The 18,041-nt window shown below is 28.9% G+C and overlaps 2 protein-coding genes across 6 annotated transcripts; both read left to right on the top strand.

The window, feature by feature from the left end:
• The first annotated feature begins 121 nt into the window (after positions 1-121).
• On the top strand, positions 122-9,508 carry LOC126835573 (splicing factor 3B subunit 1). Of its 3 annotated transcripts, XM_050568244.1 has the most exons (19): positions 122-204; positions 290-380; positions 452-646; positions 1,906-1,986; positions 2,087-2,228; positions 2,338-2,585; positions 2,716-2,950; positions 3,010-3,342; positions 4,574-5,187; positions 5,249-5,519; positions 5,594-5,826; positions 5,897-6,043; positions 6,420-6,545; positions 7,496-7,717; positions 7,949-8,131; positions 8,193-8,557; positions 8,644-8,916; positions 8,997-9,213; positions 9,316-9,508. In XM_050568244.1, the coding sequence occupies exons 3-19, from the start codon at positions 461-463 to the stop codon at positions 9,472-9,474; spliced, it is 4,035 nt and encodes a 1,344-aa protein (XP_050424201.1). In that variant the 5' UTR covers positions 122-204; positions 290-380; positions 452-460; the 3' UTR covers positions 9,475-9,508. The 3 variants fall into 3 exon arrangements, with proteins under 3 accessions (XP_050424201.1, XP_050424200.1, XP_050424202.1); XM_050568243.1 differs by having other exon boundaries at positions 122-380; XM_050568245.1 differs by having other exon boundaries at positions 122-646.
• Positions 9,509-12,586: 3,078 nt separating this feature from the next.
• On the top strand, positions 12,587-18,008 carry LOC126836261 (etoposide-induced protein 2.4 homolog). 3 transcript variants are annotated; one of them, XM_050569505.1, is made up of 8 exons: positions 12,783-12,793; positions 12,862-12,974; positions 15,013-15,066; positions 16,396-16,642; positions 16,717-16,836; positions 16,903-17,126; positions 17,202-17,282; positions 17,351-18,008. In XM_050569505.1, the coding sequence occupies exons 4-8, from the start codon at positions 16,406-16,408 to the stop codon at positions 17,469-17,471; spliced, it is 783 nt and encodes a 260-aa protein (XP_050425462.1). In that variant the 5' UTR covers positions 12,783-12,793; positions 12,862-12,974; positions 15,013-15,066; positions 16,396-16,405; the 3' UTR covers positions 17,472-18,008. The 3 variants fall into 3 exon arrangements, with proteins under 3 accessions (XP_050425461.1, XP_050425462.1, XP_050425463.1); XM_050569504.1 differs by lacking the exon at positions 15,013-15,066 and having other exon boundaries at positions 12,587-12,793; XM_050569506.1 differs by lacking the exon at positions 12,783-12,793 and having other exon boundaries at positions 15,010-15,066.
• The last annotated feature ends 33 nt before the right edge of the window (positions 18,009-18,041 follow it).

Raw genomic sequence — 18,041 nt, 5'->3', positions numbered from 1 at the left:
ATCGATTCACCTTTAGTACACCAGCTAACCGAGTATACAAATTATGTTGGTCACAATGGTGGAAAGTGTATTATTTGTCGAGCGGTATATTATGTCGCAGAGTTCGGTGTTTACTGTTTTGTCGTTTGGTCACAGAATGGTCTATTCTGTGGTTCGGTGTTTTCTGTTTTGTATAATGTTATAATGCTACCAGTTAACAACTAGGTAGGTGAAAATCGGTGAATGGTGATCGATTTTTCGTTTTCATTCGTTATCTTCTAACTTCTTAATTAATATCTGTGATCCACAGCTCAAGTCCCAAAATCTACAATACAACGTGTGAATAAGTTGTTTGCTTTAATTCTAGCAATTACTAAGAATCTATGTAAATCTTTATCAAAGTTCGTAAACTTAAACTGTTAGTTTTTAACAACAACCAATAAAGTTTACAAAATTATACATTTTTCTCCAGTCATTTACAATGAGCACTCACGCAGACATTGAAGCGCAAATCCGGGAGATTCAGCAGCGGAAAAAGGAAGAAAAACAAAAAGAGGGCGATGACGTGGGCTTAGGAGCATCTGGCTTTTTCGATCAAGACATTTACAATGGTGGTGGGAAATATGAAGGATATGTTACTTCGATTGCGCCTAACGATGAATATGATGTGAGTGTATTTCCATAAATTAAAATTTAGGTTTATATTATGTAAAATTATAATGTGTGGCCTGTATTCTCAAAAAAGAATAGGTATACCACATTCATTCTAGGCAGTGACTATTTGACTTGAAACGAAATAAACCATGTTCAGTTATTTTAAAAGATCATTTATGAGTGCATTGCAAAAAATTGATTATTATGTCGCATAAAATTTTAAATAATGAACTTGATAATCAATTTCTATTTATTTTAAATAAACGTTTAACGTTCTTCTTGGTATCTCGATAATATATTAATTTTTTTGATGCTGTAACCACATTTGATTTTGTGAGATTATTGTTAATGTAAATGAAATATTAGGTTAGAAGTAGTTTTTATTAGCTAATGTACTGATTTTTAGTAACTAGATTGAGAATTGGCAAATCACAGACCAACGTGTTACCTTCATTTTCGTCCTCTTGTAAATTGTTTGACATATGTGTGTTATAAGTCACAACTTGTTGCATTTCTAAAGATTTGAAGTCTAAAATTTTGAACACAAAATTTATATCTGTGATTACCAACCTGTATGTAAATTTAGTCCCATACCTAAGTTAGGTGATAATTAATGCTTGTTAAGTGTTAGTGTTGCCTTGTCATATTTTTTAATCTTAATAATATCTAAATATGGATTCTGGAAATCTAAAATTTCTAAAACCAATCTCTTAGTTAATTAAAATAATGTGTTTTTAATAAGCTGCCCTAATTGTACTTATTATAGTATAAGCAATGTCAAATAGAAGAATCAACTGCTAAATTTGTCCAGTTTAATTAGATATACTCTATTTATTAAGACTTTCTATTTAAACTGTCAAATGGATAAATAACTTAATACTATTCTAAACATTACAGTAAATAGTTTTCATTATTATCCTTTTTTTTTTCCATATTTGTTTATAATAAACATGAATATTGTATAGTCCAAAGAGATCTATTGAAAATTAATTTTTTATAAACAAATCAACGCCCTTAACAAAAATAGACTTAACTCAATTAAAAAAAAAAAAAGTTTCTTTAACTAATAACACAAGTCTTAACTGGCAAATAAGGTCGTACCTTGAATCGATCAAAGAAGTTCTGAATAACACAATCGAGTTACTACCTTTTTCGCCGGTAATACAGAAAACATGTGTTAAGTTAAAAAAAGAAATGTTCTTAAACATGAGTTAGGACTGTTTTTGTTAGAGACATCAAAATGTAAATTTAAAAAAAAATTTGTTTATTCAGGATGAAGATGTTGACGACCAGCATTTTAGAAATAAAAAACCTATGGCTGTACAAGCAGCTGCTCTAAAAGAAATTGCACAGGTAACCTTTACTACTACACTTAAATACTTAACTATAATAACTACTGATTTGCTTAAATTGTATGTATAAGTCAATTATTTATTTAAAATTCTGTTAATAGTCAAGAGATGAAGAAGATGATTATGATCCTTTTGCAGAAAGAAAACGTTTACAAAAAGCCACTTCTGATAAAGATGATGACACTCGTCAAGTTCGTAGGCCAATGGTCATTTCACCTGAACGTATTGATCCTTTTGCAGAAGGTAACTAATAGTGTAGTTATTTTTATCTTAAAGATTATTAAGTTATCTTTTTATAAATACATTTTGTTTGTTTTTTAATCAATTATTTAATGACTCCCTAAATTATCAGGTGGAAAAACACCAGATGTTGGTTCTCGAACATACTCACAAATTATGCAGGAGCAAAAACTTAAAGGTGAAGAGAATGATGTACGCAAAACTATTATAGAAAAAGCTAAAGAAGGCAGTCTTAAGACTACTAATGGAGATTCTAAAGGCACTGTTCGGAAAAGAGGTCGTTGGGATCAAGTCGTACAAAATGGTGATTCATCTGCAGTACCAACCAAAAAGAAAACTAGTTCAGTCCCATGGGAAGAGGTTGGTGTAAACTAATATTTTTTTAAATCTTATAAGTCTTAATTACTATTTTTTATAGTGGTTTTAAATTTAAATTTTGCTCTTTTATTTATTTGGCATTTCACCTTAGTAAATTTATTATACGTTTTAGACACCTAAAGGAGGATTATCACGTTGGGATGAAACGCCTGGTGCTGCAAAAATGGGAGCTGAAACTCCCGGTGCTACTCCTGGCCAGAGTACAAGAATGTGGGATGCAACACCTGGTCATGCAACTCCTGCAGCTGGAGCTACAACTCCTGGTCGAGATACTCCTGGTCATATAGGAACTACTCAAACATCAGTACGAAGAAATCGTTGGGACGAGACGCCAAAAACAGAAAGAGGTAATGTGCCTTACTTTTTATGTAATATGAACAGCAGTTAATCTAATTCAATATTTTAGCTACCCCGGGACATAACAGTGGATGGGCCGAAACTCCTCGTACGGATCGTGGGGGTGTTGATTTAATTCAAGATACTCCAACGCCATCTGCTAGTAAGAGACGTTCCCGTTGGGATGAAACTCCATCACAAATGACACCATCCACAACACCAGGAGGTATAACTCCTAAAGTTGGAATGACACCATCTGGTGCATCAATGACTCCTACTCCTGGAGGAATGACACCAGGGGCTACACCTATGACTCCAATGGTACCTCGTACACCTGTACTCTCTAACAGTGCGGCTACACCTACAGGACACAGTGCAATGGCTATGGCAACGCCTACACCAGGTAAAGTTTACATTGAAAAAAATGATTATGTATTTGAATTGCTAACTGCAGAAAGAGGGGACAAGTCAATTTTTATCAATTTTGATTTTATTATAATTTTGCACTAAACACATGTAAATACATTGTTTACTGTAACAAAAGAGTAATCCGATTTATATTAGGGTGGTTAAAAAAAAACCTTTAGAATTTTGCTTGTGTCACCCCCTCATTTTTTTCTATGATACGAAAAAATTATTCTGTGAAAATTTGGGTTAGATTACTCAACCTTTTCACGTGCCACATAGGGGTTGAAGTTGACAAAATAGGGTAGTTGGTAGTTTTTGCTATGCGAAAAATTTTATATCTACTAAATTTATAGGAAATGTTTAGTTCTACAATTTTTACCTAATCACTTTTATGCTATTTATTATACATTTTTAAATAAATGCAAAAAAATACAAACTACCCTATTTTGCACAACTTCAACCCACTTGCGGCACGTGAAAGGGTTGAGTAAGCTAACCTAAATTTTCACAGTATTATTTTTTTATATCATAGAAAAAAAATGAAGGGGTGACACAAACCAAATTCTAAAGTAAGGTTTTTTCCAACCATCCTAATATATTATTAACCTAGATAGCCAATTTTGTATTTAATCATGTACTCAAAAGATATACTTAGTATATTACTATTATAATATCACAATGAAATATTGATAACATAATATAAACATTGGCTATCTAGGTTAATATGTATATCTGTGTATATCTATATATTTATTTAATATTATTTAAAAAAAAAACACTATACAATTTTACTTTTTGGTGTTCAACTAATATTGTCAAACAGTAATGACGAATTAATACAGATCACAATTTTTTACAAGTTTTTTTACCAATTTTATAATATGTGTAACAGCCTCAAAACATATTCATTGAAGATAATATTAGTATTTATTTTAATGTTTCAAATTTTAGAGTGGGGAGGGTTAACAGTACTATTATGTTCTTGTATTAAACAATACAATGTTAAGATATTTTATAAAAAAAATTGATAGCTTTTAGGGTACAAAAAGTACATCCGCACAAAGTTTACTGCTGAAAAGAATCATTTCTTTGACTTAAAAAAATTAATTTAAAAAACTATTTTTTCAAATTATTCATCTCTGATTTACAGTTAGTCAAAATTTAAATGTAAAGGATAAATTGTGGCAATATATTCTAGCAAATAATGTATAATTTTACTCCTCCAGGTCATTTATTGTCTATGACTCCTGAACAACTGCAGGCTTATCGTTGGGAACGTGAGATTGATGAGCGAAATCGTCCATTAACAGATGATGAACTAGATGTTATGTTCCCACCTGGATACAAAGTACTTCAGCCTCCTGCCGGATATGTACCAATTCGAACTCCAGCACGTAAACTCACAGCTACACCTACACCTATTGCTGGTACACCCGCTGGATTTTTTATGCAAGAGTCAGTAGATCGCCCAACAAAAACTCAAATAGTAGATAATCAACCACCTGGTAATTTACCTATGTTAAAACCTGAGGATGCCCAATATTTTGACAAATTATTAATGGATGTGGATGAAGAAAGTTTAACATTAGAAGAACAAAAAGAAAGAAAAATCATGAAACTTCTTTTAAAAATTAAAAACGGTACCCCTCCTATGAGAAAAGCTGCTTTAAGACAAGTCACGGACAAAGCTAGAGAGTTAGGTGCAGGTCCACTATTTAATCAAATACTTCCATTGCTTATGTCACCAACACTTGAAGATCAAGAACGACATCTGTTAGTAAAAGTCATCGATAGAATATTATATAAACTGGATGATTTAGTCAGACCTTATGTACATAAAGTAAGTGATCATAATTTTGCTGATGAAATTTTATTTGTACTAAAATTTGTAATATTTTTAGATACTGGTGGTTATAGAACCATTATTGATTGATGAGGATTATTATGCTCGTGTGGAAGGACGTGAAATTATATCCAATTTGGCTAAAGCTGCAGGGTTAGCTACTATGATATCAACCATGAGACCAGATATTGATAACATTGATGAGTATGTCCGTAATACAACAGCTCGTGCATTTGCCGTAGTTGCTTCAGCTTTAGGTATCCCATCACTTTTACCATTCTTAAAAGCTGTTTGTAAAAGCAAAAAATCGTGGCAGGCACGTCACACAGGTAATAAATAAAATATTTATTTTGAAAATGATTTTTACGTTGCTCATGTTCATTTTTATTTTGCGATAAATTAGGTATAAAAATTGTTCAACAAATTGCAATTTTAATGGGATGTGCTATCCTTCCACATTTACGTTCATTGGTCGAAATTATTGAACACGGTTTAGTGGACGAACAACAAAAAGTTCGAACTATTACTGCTCTTGCTATTGCGGCTTTAGCTGAAGCTGCAACTCCTTATGGTATTGAAAGTTTTGATTCTGTTCTCAAACCATTATGGAAGGGTATAAGAACTCATAGAGGAAAAGTAATTTATTAACGGTTATAGTGTCTGGTATTTTGTGAATATTAATACATGTTTAATTTTTTTTTTGTAGGGGCTAGCTGCTTTTTTAAAAGCCATTGGATATTTAATACCATTGATGGATGCAGAATATGCCAATTACTATACTAGAGAAGTAATGTTAATTTTGATTCGAGAATTTCAGTCACCTGATGAAGAAATGAAAAAGATTGTATTAAAGGTAAGCGAGCATAATATTTTATTAACACGTTCGCTGCGTTTCAATTTTGTATACACATACCCCAGCGCTGGTCAAAATTACGTATTTTTTTTTATGACGCCAATTGGCGTCATTAGCGTGACAAAATGAATTTTTAGCCAGATGCTGTTTGACGCCTTTTGGCGTCATGATAGAAATATGTCATGATAGAATATAACGCTGTCCGAATAAAATAACATTGGAAATAAATACAGAAATGACGCCTCAAGGCGTCATTCGCACTTACGAACGAACAAAATGACGCCTATAGGCGTCAAACGCAGCAAACGAGTTAATGTTATACATAAAAATATGAATAAATATTACAATTAATTATTTACATATATATTGTATTTAGGTGGTCAAACAATGTTGTGGGACTGATGGTGTTGAGCCTCAATATATTCGTGAAGATATTTTACCACATTTCTTTAGACACTTCTGGAATCATAGGATGGCTCTGGATAGACGAAATTATAGACAAGTAAAAACAAAATAAATATATATGGGTCAATATGGGCCAAATATGAATGATTGTTTTGGACTTCAACCCCTACAATAATAACAATGTTCTCAAATTTTTTTTTTTCAAATATTTTGGCTGTAATAAGTATTTGAGTTTTTGTCTTGCCACCTCTTTTTATAGTAAAAAATTTGTTAAAAATCAGTTTATGTAAAGTTATCTCAAAAAACAATTTTTTTCACGTAAAAAAATCATTAAAATAAAATGTATAAACTAAAAAGTTATTTTTTCGCTTTTCCTAAAATTTGGAAATTTTTCTAATATTTTTTTTCAAAAAGCTGAGGAAATTTTACGAAAAATGTGTAATTTTAAAATTGGTATCTCCATAAAAACGCTTAGATTTAGGAAAAGCGTAAAAACAACTTTTTAGGTTATACGCTCAATTTTAATGATTTTTTTTACGTAAAAAAAAAATTAATATTTTTTGAGATAATTTTACATAAGAAACTGATTTTTTTTTTTTTTTTTTTTTATGGCCAAAGATACTATAAAAAGAGGTGGCAAGACAAAAACTCAAATACTTATTACAGCCAAAATAATCGAAAAAAAAATGTTATAAAAACAACTAAATTAATTTTAAACAAAACAAAATAGTGATTTATTTTTTAATAGAAAAAAAAAAGTTTTTTTTTAACCTCTAAGCAGTTGCACCTTTGAAAATGCCATTGGATGAATCACTGCAGTATTTACACTGCTTATATCTGGCGTAGAAAAAATTTTTTCTGCCTGTTATGTTGATAATTTACAATCAACTAGACGCATAATATGACGCATTTAAATGCAGTGTACTGTTTTTCAGAAAAGGCAGTAAACACTTTTGGTGCAACCACTATAAATAGCTAATTAAATTTTAGTTAATCACATTAAAAAAAAAAAAAAATTTATATTTTTTCTAATATAATAATTTTTAGTTGGTTGATACTACCATGGAAATAGCCAATAAAGTTGGAGCCTCAGAAATCATTAACCGCATTGTTGATGACTTAAAAGATGAAAATGAACAATATCGTAAAATGGTAATGGAAACTATAGAAAAAACTATTGGTAATTTAGGTGCTGCAGATATTGATTCAAGACTCGAAGAACAGCTTATTGATGGTATTCTTTACGCTTTTCAAGAACAGACTAATGAAGTAAACTTTTTATTATTATATAAAATTATATTAGGATGGTTCAACAAAAAACCTTACTTTAGAATTTGGTTTGCTTTATTTATATGAAATAAAAAAGGGGGGGTGGGGTGCTGCAAACAAAATTCTAAAGTAAGGTTATTAGTTGAACCATCCTAACACACACAAATACATCAATAAAGTGGTTTAGTTTTAAAAAAACAAATAATAAACCCTAATTTTTTTGTTATCTAGGACGTAGTTATGTTAAACGGGTTTGGTATGATTGTCAACCAATTAGGTCGTAGAGTTAAACCATATTTACCTCAAATATGTGGTACGATTTTGTGGCGGTTAAATAATAAATCGGCAAAAATAAGACAACAAGCTGCAGATTTAATAGCTCGGATAGCTTGCATCATGAAAATATGTCAAGAAGTAAAATAAATGTCTGTAATAATTATTTTTTAAACATTTTACTTACACTTTTTTTATTTAGGAAAAGTTAATGGGCCATTTAGGTTTAGTGCTTTATGAATACTTGGGTGAAGAATATCCTGAAGTGTTAGGAAGCATTTTAGGTGCGCTAAAAGGTATTGTAAACGTGATTGGCATGACCAGAATGACTCCACCTATCAAAGACTTGTTACCTCGGCTAACACCAATTTTGAAAAATAGACACGAAAAAGTCCAAGAGAATTGCATAGATCTTGTTGGCCGGATCGCTGATAGAGGACCTGAGTATGTACCTGCCAGAGAATGGATGCGGATATGTTTTGAGTTGCTCGAGTTGTTAAAAGCCCATAAAAAGGCAATTAGAAGAGCTACAGTCAATACATTCGGTTATATTGCCAAAGCTATTGGGTTTGTATGAATTATATATGAATGTATAATATGTTTGTGTGTGTGTAATGAAAATAAAATTTTGTTCATTTGTAATATTTATTTAGACCGCACGATGTATTAGCCACACTTCTAAATAATTTAAAAGTGCAAGAAAGGCAGAACCGTGTCTGCACAACTGTAGCTATTGCGATAGTAGCAGAAACATGTTCCCCGTTTACTGTATTACCGGCTTTAATGAACGAATATCGTGTGCCGGAACTTAATGTTCAAAATGGGGTTCTTAAATCGTTGTCATTCTTATTTCAATATATTGGAGAAATGGGCAAAGATTACATATATGCTGTAACTCCACTATTAGAAGATGCTCTGATGGATAGGTAGTATATAATTATTTCAATTTTTTTCATTTTAACTACAATTATATTTTAATAATCTATAATGATTTAACATTTTTTAGAGATTTAGTACATAGACAAACTGCTTGTGCAGCTATTAAACATATGGCTCTCGGAGTGTTTGGATTCGGTTGTGAAGATGCTCTTATCCATTTGTTAAACTATGTTTGGCCAAATATTTTTGAAACGTCGCCTCACTTGGTTCAAGCTTTTATGGAAGCCGTTGAAGGGTTGAGAGTTGCCCTTGGTCCTATTAAGATATTGCAATATACTCTTCAAGTAAGTATAATGCATGCTGAATATTTTTTCTTATTTCTCAGATAAGTATTATAATTTGTTGAGTTATTTTAATTGATTAATATTATTGGGATTATTTTACAGGGACTATTCCATCCTGCTCGGAAAGTACGTGATGTTTATTGGAAGATATACAATTCACTTTATATTAGTGCTCAAGATGCTTTAGTAGCTGGATACCCACACATTGAAAATGATGTAAAGAACCAATATGTTCGATATGAACTCATGTACACCTTATAATTTTCTTGCATTAATATTTCATAATTGATTTTTATTTGTTGTAAATATCTGTCAGATTTTAGTTTTGTGATGTGTTATTTACCTTAGACCTTTTTATTTTTTCAACACAATGAATGTGAATGTTACAAGTGTACTACAAAATCCTAATATTCCTAATTTAATTATTTTTTCAATTCATGAAAAAAACCGATTATATTGTATTTCATTGCAATGACTACACTAATTTTTGTTAATAACTCAATTCATTGTATTGTGTATACATTATGATTCATACATTATGATTAAATAAATATGGTTAAATAGCACTAATATTATTTTACAATAAAAAAATATAGTTTGACATATTTAGAAATAAAAGTAAATATTTTTTAATGATTAATGCCGATTCATTTTGTAGTGTCATTTTTTTTTAAACAATTGCAATTTAGTTATTATTTTTAAATACATTTTTGTTTTTTTTATTTTAAAATATAAAATTACTAACAGTTACTAATTTTTTTAATACTTTCTTGAGCTTTGTCAATTTTTAAAACTTAAATGGTAACGTTAATTCAATTAACCTAACCAGTTTTAGATAATCACTTTTTAAATGATAAAAGCTTAAAATTTAAGACTGGAGGTAGAATGTGGTACAGTGATGAAAAGTGCTGATAAAAATACTACTACCTTCCAACTACTTCCTCCAAATTTTAAACTTTAAAACATTTAAAAGCAAATGCCCAAAATTGGTTATCAACCAGTCGACATTTTCAGCAAATTATTTTTAATTTAAATAGCTAATTAAATAGGAATATTATAATATTATAAAATAACAACAATTTTTTAAAAAAACATAACTACAAAAATGTAAACATTAAAATAAAAATTAATATCTTATCCTAAATGAATCACATAAATCACAATATATTCCCGATTGAGAGGAAACTGTCTACACCTTGACATAAATAATCAGTGCCATTGTCACTTATTTACAATTGTTCAAGTAATTAATTGATCTTAACATACGACTACTGGAGTGTATTTAACCAATCACATACGGCCGCTTATGATAATGTTTTTATTAGATAATTACACTATGAATATATTTTTTCAAATGTTGCGTTTTCATTATGGCATACACGAAGTCTAAAAATACAAGCTATTATAGAATTGTTGGTTAAAAAGTACCCATTAATTGTAAGTTTTATAGTTTAAATACTTAGATATTATACAAACTAATAAAAAAATCTGGTTTTCAGTGAAAAATACATTTTAAGTACATATAATTTGGTAATTTATATTACATGAGCATTCTGAGCTATGGCCCATAAATAATAGGGTGGCGCAAAAAAAAATCGATCTTCGAAATGTTAATGGACTAACATTTTAATTTGTTCTATACATAAAAAAAGACTTGGTGAAAATTTGAGATTAAAAAAAAAATTTTACTAGTCTGAGCTACCAGTTGAGCACGCGTTTTAGGTAATTTGACCAAAAATTCTCAAAAAAAACAAAAAATGACTTAAATAATAAAATTTTAGGTCGAAAATCATTATTATCACATCTGAATTGTAGTATTCTTAGCGTTGAGTACAACTGTTTAAGTTTCAAAATACTAAGTTAAAAATTGATTAAGTAATTAATAAAAATTCGTAATAAAAGGTCAATTTTCAATTAAGCTTATAGTAACTTTTAGTATTTTTTTTTTTTAATTTTTTAATACTTTATTTTTTTTTAACGTTATGTATGTTTCTAGTGGAAACAATTTTTTCAGTAATGTTAAAGATTTATATTTTTTTTTGTTATTTTTTCGTGCACCAAAATTAACGTTTTATTGAAAAATGTATATCATGTGTCAAATAATAAAATACTTACAGTTATGAATTTTAGCTATTATATTCTATTAAAATGCATTTTTTTTATGTATATATTTTTAATAAGTTAGCCCGACAAGCTACCATACCATGAACTAGTAAACTAATATTTAATATAAACTTTTAAAATAAACAAATTGAACTGCTAAATCCCAGTACTTGGCCTGAATATACAAATTGTATGTTAGCAGTTAGTATATAATAAAGTGCAGTCATTATTTGTTGTGAATGATCCAGCCGAAAGAGGAGTTGCTGTAATGACACAATTCAACAATTCTTTAACGACAGATGAGGAGCAAATACAATTCTGGACATTTATGGTATATAAGTGAAACGCTTATCGGGCTAGCTTACTAAACATACATAAATTAAATAAATTGTAATAGAATAAAATAGCTAAAATTCATAATGATAATTATTTTATTATTTGACACATAATATACATTTTTTAGTAAACCGTTATTTTGATGTACGAAAAAATGACAAAAAAATATACATTTTTAACATTAGAGAAAACAATTTTTTTCACTAAAAACATACATAACGTAAAAAAAAAAATAACGTATTAAAAAATGTTTTAGTTACTTTAAGCTTAATTGAAAATTGACCTTTTAATAACGAATTTTTGTTAATTACGTAATCATTTTTTAACTTAGGATTTTAAAACTCAACTAGTTGTACTCAACGCTAAAAATACTACAATTTAGATGTGCTAATACTGATTTTCGACCTAAAATTTTATAAATTAAGTCATTTTTTGGTTTTTTTGAGAATTTTTGGTCAAATTACTTAAAACGCGTTGAGCGATTTAAATGTTGGCCCATTAACATTTCAAGATCGATTTTTTTTTTGCGCCACCCTAATGAATATTTTTGTTGCCTATGCTCAGTAATAACAAAAATAAATAAGAAGCATAGCTTCAAAAATAGTTCAAAATAAATATTTTTAAACAATACTTCGAATATTGATAAATATTAGTGTTTTAGAATTGCAGGCATTTTGATAAAATCTAATGATTTAGGTCAATTGCTGTCGACAGGGCCTTAGGAGATAAATGCAAATATATTCAAAAATCGTGCTGACAATACACGACAATCAACATAACGAACAGCTTACTGCTAAAAATCAATTTGCATTTCTAGCTTCTCATTTCTGACAAACATTCTTTACTCTATGTTTACAAACAGCTGTACGGTATCAAAAATAAGAAGCGATATCTAGTGACTAGTTGTTACTTGGCACTTGCTTATGTTTCTATTGCCTAATCAGAAGGCATGACTACATATTATTATTATTATTATTGTTTTTTTTTACACAAACGTCAGATGTAGTAGTCATTATTTTTTGAACAATGTAGCATGTACTTACAATATATTATTTTTATTAGATAGTAGATACCACGTAGTATAAAGTTTGTAGTTACTTGTAGTATACATTTTTCAGTTGTAAAAATGGAAGATTTGTTGGTAAGTTTTACTAAGTATAATTTTAAAAACATGTTATTGTAATAAATGTTAATTTTGTTCATATTTAGGTGTTATTCAGGGTTATAAGTAGAGGAATGTTGGATAGTTTCAAGGGTATCGCTGTTTTATTTGTCCCAAACAAGCGTCCAAGAAAAGTAGCTAGGCCAGTTAACTTGCCCAAGTAAGCCTTACTGTATTTATTTTATTCCATCAGTATTCAGTTGCAAAAAATACATTTTTTTATGTACAGCTTCTAATAATTTTTTACTAGTTCATACATTTAGATCATTAATTGGTGCTATTAATCAGTGGCCCGTGTTAAATTATTAGGAGAGACTGAAATTAAAACTAGTAATATAGGGTGTCCCATAAAGAACGCCGTGTTTAAAAATATAATAACTAATTCAAATTTATACAAAAAACATTGTTTTATATTTTTACATTCATTATATTATGTTCTGATTTAATTATGAAATACTACATCTGCAATAATATATCCTCCTCCGTTTAGTCTACACGAATTAATTCTGTCGGTGAATTTTGACACATCTCTTTATCAATTTGATCAGTTTAGGCACATAGCCAGAAAATGTCTACAAGGGGGGCTAATGATATTGGGCCCTTGTATCATTTTCCATAATTTGTTTTCAATGAAAAACTTATGGGGGGCTTCTTCATACTCCAATTTAAGTGGTAGCCTACACCAAGAATCTTACTAATTTAAAATTTACCTTTAGTTGGTTAAAAAAAAATTGTGGTCGTATCAAGTATACCTATTACAGTATTACAAAAAATGGATAGTAAAATAGACCCCATAATTTATCTTTTTCAGATAACGTTTTCTATGAATATAAAAATTAAAATGCAGTCATAATAATAACTGTATTACCTAATAGTAATAACTAATCACAATAGATTTATATCAATGTGTATAAGCCCTAGCAAGTTTTTTATATTTTAGTATAAATCATTATATTTTGAATTGGGAGGGCTGGCCCTGGGCCAGAGTAAATTTAAGGGACCAGGCCCACCCAGGCCCTTCCATGGCTGGTTTGTTGACCTAAATAAGAGATTTCACATACCCTCAGAGAAAATAATTACATAATATGTGGTTGCATATCTGGCTGGTTAGGTTAGGTTGGGACTCTCCAGAGCTTCGCTAAAAATTCCCGAAGCGCGTCATTTCAATTCATAGCGATCATCCATGGCCTGTAAGATTGTGCAATCTCACACCATGGGATTATTTTCTCTGAATTGAATGAGTTATTACATTTTAAAAACTGGCATTCTTTATAGGACATCATTTAGCTACTATAATAAAAACCAAATAACACCGAACAAGGGAAACTTATTTACTTAACAATTAGTTAAACTGTAAGTATACCTCAATTATACAAATGATGGTGTATATAAATTGACGACAAGTGTTACTCCATACAATTTAATGAACCTAGTTTTAATAACATCTATGTATGCAGCTTAATGATTAAAAAAAAAACATGATACATTTTCATTTTATATTACAGTATTCATTTAAATTCATATTTTTAATCGGCTTCAAAGTTTCTCCTAAAGTCTGCCACTGCTTAAAACTACATTTTTCGGATGATGATTTGGTGTATTATTAGAATTTGGCAACTATTTACATTAATCATATAATTTTACTGTAGTTTATTAAGAGAATTTGTAGTGTTCAACAAATTTTGTTAATTGTATTTATTAAATTTAAGTTAAAACTTATTTTTATTATTATGTCTGCGGTTCTTTATATCTGTTTATAGATTACAATCTTTTTTTGTTACTTATGCTTGTATTGCTTACATTTTTTTGCTATCAACTGATAGAAATGCCCTTTTATTTCTAAATTGGATTTGAAGAGTTTAAATATTTTAGGAATGTTCATTCAAATTGTCTCTTGTTATATTTTACTTCTTTATGAAACAAATTAATTTCACAGTTTTGATTTTTCTATTTGTAATATTTAGTTTATCTGGCCACTCCAACTGCTGTAATAAACCAGATTTTGTAAGCAGGCGAAGTCTTTAACAACTCATATTTCTTCTACTCTTTCTGTTTCCACTTTTAATGTAACATAACATATCAATTTAGTTGGTATAAAGAATTTAATAATATTCCATTATTGTTATTTTTTCTCCTACTCTATCTAGTTGATTTATCAGATAATCTGTTTTCTTTTTCATCAAATTTTCTGTTAGCAGGAGACTTCAGTGATCATCATTTCACTTTGGGGTCTGATGAACCTACTTCAAGAGGTAATCATAATAATAATATTTTTGGACTACTTCTTTATAAGAGCTCCTTAACACAGACTAGTTCTCCACCTTTTGAGTATTTCTGATATTTGTACCGATTGGCTTACTAATTCTTAACCCATTTGAACACAGGCACTAGTTTATAAATTGTTTTTAGCTTTATTTTGTAAACATTGGTAAAAATGTATTATATAATAATATAAAAAAATTTGTAACCTGAAGATTCAGGGCTGGATTCAGGGTTGTAAGCAACAAGTAACAATGCGGCCCAGGACTAATAACAAGTCATAATTTGATCACACATTTTCGATGAGCTTAGCCCTCACATGCCCCATTGACCACCTAAGAATATTCTAAGGGTCTTAATTTTTTTTAATTTAAAATTATAATCAACTATTATATTTCAAGAAATATCACCAATAAAAACCCTTAAGAGGACATTATATCCCCAATTGTCTAGAGTAAAAATCGAGTGTTACGCAGACCTATAGTTTTATAGCAAAAATTACCCGGCATAATAGCTTATTCTTTTATAAAAATATTTCATAAAAAAAAAGTTATCTCCTTTTAAAAAATATAAAAAAAACCTTTTTTTAATATCAACAGCTAAATATTGCAATATATTAAAAAAATAATTTGTCATTGTCTTTAAAATCTTGATAACACTTTACTTAATATGTATTTTTAAATTAACAATAAGCATGTTAATATTTTAACATATTTTAAATATTTTGCAAAAAATGTTCGTTCTATACCAAACTCCTTAATAAATTGGGTGTATAATGTTTTCTTAACAGGGATTTATTTTATACAGTTTATCTGGCAGCAGGCAAAACAATAAAACAGTTCTAAGTATTGTGTAGTTCAACGTTTACTAAAAGTTCCTTTGACAACAATATTTTTTACTGATTAGATTATTCGAAAATTAATTAAAACAATTTGCAGCAAAACTTACTGCTAAATAGGTAAATGTACCTATTTATGGGTTCCCCATTAAATGTGGCCCTGTTGAGCGTAAATAGGTGAATAATTGCATCATGGTTAATGTGTGATTTGACATATTTAGCAGTAATGGGATTTAATTTTTCTTCTTAAGTTGACATTAAATTAATGTTCTATTTATCCATAAATAAATTTATATTATGTCATCTAACAAACGTTATTAAAAAATGTATTGTTTCATAATAATTATGTATATGATTAATAAATTATTCATTCTGCTTTAATCTTATTGCTTGTAAGTAAATAAAAACTGTCTTTATTTAATATGAAAACTATAGAATGTATTATTATTCTTTTAAATGTTTGTATTTTTTAAATTTTTTTTAGGGATCAAAAAATGTTACAACGAATAATTCAGTGTTGTACACTGAATGGTGGAATTTTTTGCTTAAGCATAATAATATTTGAATATGTTATATTGCCGTTATTAGCATATACTATGACAGTAGCATTTGGAAATTTGAATCAGGATATTTGGTTTTGGACACGTTCGTTCCTATCATGGACGTTTGGAGCTGTATGGGTGCTGCCAATATTTTTACTTAGCAAAATTATCAATAGCCTATGGTTCCAGGTAACACTAAAATAAATTGATTTTAATGTAATAGTTAAAATAATTAAATATACATGTTGTCACATCTTTTCTAGGACATAGCTGATATAGCATATAAACAAAAAAAAGGCGATCCACAACAATTGACAAGAATTAGCAAAGTGATTGCTGATTTTTCATTTAGTTTTGTTGTGCAATTTTTATTTCTTATTCAAGTAACTATAATTTTTTGTTTTTCATAATTTGTTATATAATTAATAATAATATATAATGTATTACAGAGTTATTTAGTCAGTATGGTACCATCAAAAACTGTTAGTACTGTGCTTAGCATTTTACATTTATCTCTATTATACTCTTTGTATTCATTTGAGTATAAATGGTGTAATATGGGAATGGAGTTGAACTCGAGGTTATCTTTTATTGAAAATTACTGGCCATATTTTCTCGGGTTCGGTCTTCCCCTAGCAGTTATTACATCCCTGCCAGAGTCTTATATTATTAGGTAAATTCATTTTTTTTAACATTGTGCTAAAAGTTGTATTTATTAAAAAAAAAAATGAAAATCGTATTGTTTTAGTGGATGTCTTTTTTCAATTCTATTTCCTGTATTTATCATCAGCGCTAATGAAGTTAGCCCATCCAAAACAAAAGTTTTCAGGTATTTAACTTTCTAATATTATGATTATTATTGTTATTACTATTAATTAGTATTCAATTTGTTTTCAGGTTAAAACTTTTTGGACCCGTATTATCTATTACTAGTACTATATTCAATCGCTCAATTGGTCCAGCTGTCAAAAAAATACCTGGAAACGTAACATTAAAAGCTCAAAAACACCTTAAATGATTGAAATATTATAATTAATATAATGTGAATGCATAATTCAAACATTGTTTAAACTTGTAATAATTAATTATTTATATTTTGTTCTTTATTTTTATTTTATTTTGTGTTGTTTTTTGGGGGTATTTTTCTGTTTTATCATATGAGGCTGTGTTAACTTAAATGTATATCAAAATATGTTATGCTATTAAAACAAATAGCATATGCTTTTATCTGTAAAATATGTGATAGTATTAAGGCATTAAACTGCATAAATATAAATTATAATGTCTTTATGACTATGTATTCATATTCACATAAACAAAAACCTTTAAGAATGACCAAGAGATTGTTAACTGGTCAGATCTACTATATACACGGCACAACATAAATACACACAATGGGCATGTTGTTTGTGGTCCAATATTACTAAAATGTTTATCAGTTTTTTTAAATAATGCATGCTTAACTTGGCATTATTACACATATGAAAATTACCTTCATACAAAAAATGATTCAATTGAGTACTCTAAGAAATGTATAATAAAAAGCAGTTATTTATTTTGTTTTATTTATTCTTATAAATCAATTCTC

This window comes from Adelges cooleyi, unplaced genomic scaffold, assembly GCF_023614345.1.
Source record: "Adelges cooleyi isolate 19-005CV unplaced genomic scaffold, UGA_ACOO_1.1 ACOO_flye_CR_arks_rails_tigmint_CR_PRNA_23, whole genome shotgun sequence".
Taxonomy (NCBI): Eukaryota; Metazoa; Arthropoda; class Insecta; order Hemiptera; family Adelgidae; genus Adelges; species Adelges cooleyi.
This window is presented reverse-complemented; position numbering and strand designations above follow the sequence as displayed.

Coding starts and splice junctions, on each gene's coding strand:
- LOC126835573 (XM_050568244.1), top strand. CDS start 461: ATGAGCACTCACGCAGACATTGAAGCGCAAATCCGGGAGATTCAGCAG. Junction 2,586..2,715: donor GTTCAGTCCCATGGGAAGAG/GTTGGTGTAAAC, acceptor TATACGTTTTAG/ACACCTAAAGGAGGATTATC. Junction 5,827..5,896: donor TAAGAACTCATAGAGGAAAA/GTAATTTATTAA, acceptor TTTTTTTTGTAG/GGGCTAGCTGCTTTTTTAAA.
- LOC126836261 (XM_050569504.1), top strand. Junction 12,975..16,395: donor AGGCCAGTTAACTTGCCCAA/GTAAGCCTTACT, acceptor AATTTTTTTTAG/GGATCAAAAAATGTTACAAC. Junction 16,643..16,716: donor TCAATAGCCTATGGTTCCAG/GTAACACTAAAA, acceptor CATCTTTTCTAG/GACATAGCTGATATAGCATA.